Below are 7,829 nucleotides of genomic sequence, written 5' to 3'. Positions count from 1 at the left end.
GGAATGAATTATAACCAAATATTCAATACTATCACTATCAGTAGTAATGCATGGACCCATTTTCACTATTCAATCCACCAAAAAAAATCATCTCCTCACACTAATACTAATATGATCATCCTCTCACTCTGCGTGAGTCTCTTTGCACTGCAAGCCAATAATAATAATTTTTCTGTTGTTTTTCTCAGGCCAATAACCATGATCAAGACCTTAAATCCTTAAATCAATCCAGAAAAATATGTTGAGATCATGTGAAGGTAGAGGTCTATGGCTATAAAGCCCAAAATATCTCCAAACTCCATGACTGAGGGTTTTCCCTCTCTCTCCCATAATATCCTACGAATTTATCATCACAGATGCAAGCTAGGCCCGCTTCATCCTTTACAGTAAATCAACGTACAAAAATTCATTTTCAAACAGCGTCATGTAAAAATTCAACTAATGAAATTACTTCACAAACTACCATTTACTAAATTCTAAAGTAGCCATAAGATAATTGTGTCACTGTTATGCTTTAAATTGATTTTGTTTTCGTTAACTTTTGATTCCTTATCAAGTAGTTTTTTGTCTGGTATAAAGAATAAAGTTGCAAGCAAAGCCATACAAAACAAATGTATGTATATTATCTTCAAGGTAACAACTTTTAACTAATTTCCAGCATAATTCCAAAGCCCCTCAAATTTTAACTTTTAACTTATTATCTTTTTCCATAATAAGGGTTTTGATAATTCATGATAAAAGATAATTTAGGGAAAATATATCTTTAAATATTTTACTTGATTTTTTTAAACAATTATCTTATTTAATTATATCATAAAGTATTAAAAGATAATAACTATCAAATCTTTTTAAATATGACAAGATTTTCTTAAATTTTTTTGATCTCTACAACAAATAAATATATCTTGAAGATATTGAATTATTTAGAAGATAATTGGAGGATATTACAAAGGGTCGATTTGAAAAATTAATACAAATATTAGTTAGTGATAATTTATCAGATATATTTAAGTAACTAATTTATTTAATTATATCATAAATTATTAACCAACTATATTTGTCAAATATTTTTAAAATTAGCTATATCTCTTCAAATATTTTTAGATATTTATACCACTATAAAGATAAATGATATTTATCTTTATCTTTATTTTAAAAGATATTTGAGAGATTTCAGTAATAGAAAAACCCAACCCAAGTCCTACATAAAGATACCAAGGGGAAGTAGGAAAAACAAGCTCGAACTTCAGAGTTTAGGAACCTTTATTAAGGGGTCTAATTTCGTTCTCTCTCTCCATTCTTCTCTTATTTTTATTTTTATTTTTATTTTTATTTCATGGAGTGCTAAACTTCTTGGATTGGTTCCACTGTAATTTTATTATAGATTTTGAGGTTAGAATGAAATAATTTCTTTGTTCTTTTTATTATTGTTGTGGTTTTCATTCATCTATGTCTTTTGTCTTTGAATCATATAAAAAGTAATAATTTTTACATACTAGCTAATCAGCGAAGTGTTTAAATCTACATGCATGTTATGTTAATCACATGAGTTGAAGGATTTTTAAATTTAATTGAGACTTTACTTTGATTTAATTTAGAAACTTTCATGTGATTAAAAGAGTCTTTACCAATAATTGAGACTTTACTTTGGTTAAAAGTATTTACTCTAACAAAAATTAGTCGAGACTTTACTTTGATTAATTGAGTTTTTTATTTGGTGAGGAGATAAAAGAATAGAAATGATTAAGCATAATAAGATTTGATTGAGACCGTACTTTGGTTGAATTTAATGTGGATAATCTAAAAGTTCTTGTTAGTGTATGGCCGGGTACTTCCCGGCCCAATAAGGGGAAACTGGACGGGATCATCCCGGCCCAGGTAGGAGCGTCCCCACACGATGGCCCAACCGCGGGGGCTTGGATCCAGCGCAACGCTGGCAGCCCAATAAGCGCAGTGGTCATGTACTTCCCGGCCCTCTTGGCCGAGTACACCCCGGCCCAAGGCGGAACATGTGGTACAGAAGGGCAACATGCAATCAAACCCCAAAAAAGAAGGAGGTGATATGTGAGAAGTACAAAAGGAAGGACTTGATATGTGAGAAGTACAGAAGGAAGGAGTTGATATGTGAGAAGTATAGATGGCCAAACCGCAAAAAGGAAGGAGTGGATCTTTGACAAAAGTACAGACGGACAAACCTTAGAATTGAAAGAACTGATCTTTATTAAAGGAACATAAGAACAATTCCAGCCAATAAGGAAAGAACCGATGTGTGCAACCTTAGTCGGAAAGGGAAGGAATCGATCCTCAAATACAAACGGCCCGCAAATATTAATAACAGGTCCATTAAGAAATTAGTATAAATTAAGGCCTAGTGAATAGGTAAAGGTACGCTTTTCTCACTAACCTACTACACCCCATATCAATCACTCTCTAACTTGAGCGTCGGAATGCCTCACCAGTGCAGAATGGGCTTTTGGCCCCGGTTGTTTTTGTTATTCTGCCTCGGTTTTAGAACCGAGGCATATTGGGGTGAGGCCAAAAGGTATGACTTTTGGCCTCGGGTGTTAACCGGAGCCATAAAGCGCTTTTTCTGCCTCGGGTAACGTAAGAACCGAGGCCATAGGGGACATTTTTTTGGACCACCACTGCAGTTGTGGTAAGTCGTTCGAGCACCACTGCAGTTGAAAGAACCCCTCTGTGGTATCATCCTCATTACCATCCACATCTGAAAGTTCATCTGGGTCATCTGAAAGTTCATCCGTGAGTTTCTGCAGCCAATCCTTCACGGCATGACTTGTTATTTGCTTTCTCTCAGCATCTCTGAGGACATCCTTCCAGATCTGGTTTCAGCCCCTCTTCCACTTTGCATTTCAGCCACCCTTTTCAACAAACCCTAAAAACTACATATAAAATTTAATCAAGGAATCAGGAAATGGAGGTGGAGGAAATGAAGGTGCAGTGAACCAGCGGCTGCAGCGAACCAGCGGCGGCAGCGAACCAGCGGCGGCAGTGACCCAGCGGCGGCAGCGACCCAGCGACGGCAACGACCCAGCGGCGACAACGACCCAGCAGCGGCAACGACCTAGCGGCGAGGAAATGGAGGTGCAGCGAACCAGCGGCGGCAGCGAACCAGCGGCGGCAGCGAACCAGCGGCGGCAGCGACCTAGCGGCGGCAACGACCCAGCGGCGGCAACGAACCAGCGACGGTGGAGGGGTAGGTTGCAGGGAGAGAGAAGAGAGAAATGGAGACTGCGGCGGGGAAGGAGAAAAAGAAAAAAGGGCTGGCTAGGTTGCAGGGAGAGAGAAGAGAGAAATGGAGTTGTTTAGAGAAATGGAGACTACGGCGGGGAAGAAGAAAAAGACATTTTGGCACCGGTTGTCAATCACCCAAGCCAAATGGAAGTGTATAGGCCCCGGTTCTTCGCCACCCGAGGCCAAATTTCTGTTATAGGCCTCGTTTTTTTGTCACCCGAGGCCAAAGCGTGCGCTGTCAGTGGCAGTTTTGTAAATCTGGGTGACACAGATGGGTTATATGCTTCAGTTAGTTTGGGACCCGAGGCAGAATGCTGAGAAAAATTTCAAAAATGCTACCGCCTCCTTATAGGCTTCGGTCCCGCAGTAACCGAAGCCTATAAGGCGAGTTAAAAACCCCATTCTGCACTAGTGCCTGCAGGTACCCCCACCCCCGGAGTGCAGACGGTAGGGAGATCCAAGAGGAGTCCAGGGAGGAGTAGGAGGAGGTTCGACACAGAGGGTTCTTGAGATCGTCTGGTTCCGCACCGAAATAGTACCGATCAGGTACAATTGGCGCCCACCGTGGGGCCAGACAATTCTCAAGCAGGATGGTGTCAACAAGAGCAGCAGTCGATCATAATTCAGTAGCAGTAGAGATGCAACGAGAGATGAACCGTTAGTTGGAAGAATTAAGGCGCAAGAACAAGGAAGAATTGAACGCCCTAAGAGAGGAGAACCAGCGGATGCGAGCGCAAATTGAGCAGAATCCCCCCCACAGGGAGGAATCCTGTAGCAATGAAGAGGGAGGGGATGGTACCGGACGAGACGAGTCCCGAGCGCAAACCACCACCAACCAAACAGAAGCAAGGCCTAGAGCAGCCAGACGCCACCCCTTCGTGGGCAGGATCATGGAAGCGGAACTTCCCACGCGCTGGAAGGGGTTGACTATGAGCCAGTACGATGGCACTACAGATCCGGAGGAGCACGTGGACGTCTTCACCACCCAGGCAGGGTTGTATACTTCGGACGACGCAATCCTCTGTCGTGTTTTCCCAACATCCCTAAAAGGGCCTGCACTCAATTGGTTCACACGATTACCACCCAACTCTATCGACTGTTTCGATACGTTGGCCACCCGTTTCGACATACAGTTTGCCACTAGTAAGCCACACCACCTTACTTCTCTGGCATTGGTAAATATACGACAGGTAAAAGGAGAGTCTCTGCGGGAGTTTATGGAACGATTTGGGAAGATATCCTTGAATATCTCTAATTTAAATCCTGAGGTCGCCATGCACCACCTCATCACAGCACTAAAGCCTGGCCCTTTCGTTGATAGTCTATGCAAGAAGCCCGTGAACAATCTAGATGAGCTTCGGACCAGGGCCACCAAATTCATGCAGATGGAGGAATTGAAAGAATTCCGCAATACAACTCGACCAGACGCACAGGAGAAAAGGCACCATGATAGAGAGCGAACGTTAGCACCCCGATCCGACCACAGGTTCAAAGACTCTAGGCAGCCGAAATACAGCAGGTACATGCCACTTGTGTCCAACAGAGCCAGAATTCTGGAGGAAGCACTGAACACCGATCTAATAACAGTCCCTCGAAGGGCCCCGACTCCCCCGAACACCGATACCACCAAACATTGTCGGTATCACCGAAATTATGGGCATACAACAAAGGAATGCTTTACCTTGAAAGACAAAATCGAGGAACTGATACAGGCAGGACATTTGAGAAGATTCGTGAAACGGGAAGGCGGGGGATTCTCTTCAAGGGAAGAACGAGAAAAATGCTACGAGGAGCAACCACGAAGGACGTCAGGGTACCGAGAGAGGGAAAGAGAGGGCACCTGCAGAAGGGCCGAACCCAAAAAAGATGATGAGCGGGATACGAGAGAAAGGCCACTGAGAGGAGTAATTTATTACATTTCAAGAGGCTTCGCAGGAGGTGGGGCCATTACGTATGCAAGGAAGAAATATGTGCGAGCGATTCAGAGTGTCAATGTCGTGACAGTATGTCCCAGACGACACATGCCACCCATCACGTTCCGAGACGACGATTTCCAAGCGATCGACCCCCAGCATGACGACCCAATGGTGATATCAGTAGAGATCGAGGACTTCGCGGTCAGGAAAACCCTGGTGGACCTGGGTAGTTTGGTGGACATCCTATATTGGGGCACTCAGAGAAAGCTGAAAATTCCAGAAGGGGAGATCCAGCAATACTCAGAGCCGATCGTGGGCTTCGCAGGGGAGCAAGTGAATACGAAAGGCTACGTTGACTTGTTCACTAAGTTCAGGACAGGAATGATAACACAAACGGTAAAAATTCGATACCTTATTGTTGATGCTCACACCTCTTATAATATTTTGCTAGGGAGACCCTCGCTGAATACGCTTGGTGCAGTAGTCTCCACATATCACTTGGCCATGAAGTTTCCATCCGCCTCAGGAGACATAATCACGATGCATGTAGACCAACCGACTGCTCGCAGATGCTATGCGGACAGTTTGAGAGAAAGACCCGAGTCTCCTCCCAGACGAGCAGTGAATAATGTTAAGAGGGTCCAAGGGGAAGCAAAGTAGACCTGGATCCTCGGGTCAGCAGCGAGGAGAGGGTGGAACCAATCAAAAGCACAGAAGAATTCCATTTCGATGAGCATCGATACACCCATGTCAACAGGACAGTTGTAAAGACCCCCGAGATGCGAGAAGTGTTAAGAGGAACGTTGATTTGTTTGCCTGGAGTGCGACCAACATGTCAGGCATTGACCCAAGAGTAGCCAGTCACAAACTGTCTATTTTTCGCGAAGCTCGGCTCGTTGCACAGAAGAGAAGGAATATGGGAGGAGAAAAAAGGGAGGTAGCCAAAGCAGAGGTACAAAAGTTAATTTCGGCAGGCTTGGCGTGTCCTAAAGACACGTACCCTTTCCCAAGCATCGATAGATTGGTAGACGGTGCAGCTGGACACAGGGTGTTTAGTTTTTTGGACGCGTACTCTGGGTACAATCAGATACCAATGTATCCTACTGACAAAGAAAAAACGGCGTTCATCACGAAAGAAGCTAACTTTTACTATGAAGTCATGCCTTTTGGACTAAAAAATGTTGGAGCCACATACTAGCAGCTGATGGACAAGGTGTTTCGTCATCTCATCGAAAAGTGTATGGAGGTCTACGTCGACAACATGGTGGTCATGTCAGATTCACTCGAGCAACATATCGAAGATTTGGACGAGGTCTTGGCAACCGTACGGAAGTATGACATGAGACTGAATCCAGAAAAATGTGTTTTTGGGGTTGCAGGTGGAAAGTTCCTAGGTTTCACATTAACCCACAGGGGAATAGAGGCCAACCCCGACAAGTGCCAAGCAGTTGTTAACATGAGGAGTCCAGCCAACATCAAGAAGATACAGAGATTGGTAGGGAGGCTAACTGCGTTGTCACGTTTTATGCCTAAGTTAGTAGAAAGAATCCAGCCGATGCTGAGGCTCATGAAAAAAGCCAAAAATTCGTATGGGATGAGACTTGCGAGCAATCTTTCCAAGCATTGAAGGAATATTTGTCTTCTCCCCCAGTACTACAGAAGCCTAGCAAGGGGAAACCCCTGTTAGTATATCTACCCATCTTTACCAATGTTGTTAGCGCGGCCATTATACAAGATCAGGCGGGGGACCAGCGATCCGTATACTTTATCAGCAAAGCCCTACACGATGCAGAATTACTGTACCAAACAGTGGAAAAGGTAATCCAAGCACTTGTGATAACAACCAAACGACTACGACTGTACTTTCAAGGGAACGAGGTAATAGTCAAGTCTGACTACCCAATACTCAAAGTCTTGAGGCGACCCGACCTCGCCGGCCGAATGGTTGGGTGGTCCGTATAACTATCCGAGTATCATCTTCGATGTGAAGCTCGAGGGCCGATCAAGGGACAATGCCTGGCAGACTTTGTCAATAAATTAACAGGAGATCCTGACGTACGCGAGGAAGGTTGGATCCTATCGGTGGATGGCTCCTCAAACGCGAAAGGCGGGGGCGCTGGGATTGTTTTGCAAGGACCAAATGATTTACTACTCGAGCAAGCTTTGCGCTTTGGCTTTAAACCCTCTAACAATCAGGCAGAATATGAGGCATTAATAGCAGGGTTGACCCTTGCAGCAGACATGGGAGCAGATACGGTGACATGTCGAACTGATTCTCAATTGATCGTAGGACACTTGGACGACACTTTCCAGGTAAAAGACCCCCTCCTATTATGATATTATCACGTTGTGCAGGGCGTGTTGAACAGATTCAGAACAGCAAGCGTAAAGCATGTTGATAGAGCCAAAAATTCCAGAGCCGACTTGCTCTCGAAGTTGGCAACTACCAAAGTAAAGGGACAACATCATACAGTGATCCATGCCACACTCGACCGTCCTACTATAACTTTGGTAGAATGCAATACTACTGAGACAGTCGCACCAGAAGAGGAAGAGTGGATGGCTCCTATTATACAGTTCATTCAACACGGTGACACGGACAGAATTGATGACCCTATCATGCGTAGGAAAGCTTCTCGATTCACTTTGGTTGGTGAAGAA

The 7,829-nt window shown here is 44.2% G+C and overlaps 1 protein-coding gene across 1 annotated transcript; it reads left to right on the top strand.

The window, feature by feature from the left end:
* The first annotated feature begins 3,977 nt into the window (after positions 1-3,977).
* Positions 3,978-5,828, top strand: LOC114175060 (uncharacterized). The gene has a single exon (XM_028059820.1). It carries the CDS (start codon positions 3,978-3,980, stop codon positions 5,826-5,828), a length of 1,851 nt encoding a protein of 616 aa, XP_027915621.1.
* Positions 5,829-7,829: the final 2,001 nt, after the last annotated feature.

This window comes from Vigna unguiculata, chromosome 3 (assembly GCF_037176805.1).
Source record: "Vigna unguiculata cultivar grain cowpea cultivar isolate G323 ecotype 2 chromosome 3, ASM3717680v1, whole genome shotgun sequence".
NCBI classification, from domain to species: domain Eukaryota; kingdom Viridiplantae; phylum Streptophyta; class Magnoliopsida; order Fabales; family Fabaceae; genus Vigna; species Vigna unguiculata.
Note: the sequence above shows the minus strand (reverse complement) of the source record. Positions and strands in the feature narration are given on the sequence as shown.

Coding starts and splice junctions, on each gene's coding strand:
- LOC114175060 (XM_028059820.1), top strand. CDS start 3,978: ATGCGAGCGCAAATTGAGCAGAATCCCCCCCACAGGGAGGAATCCTGT.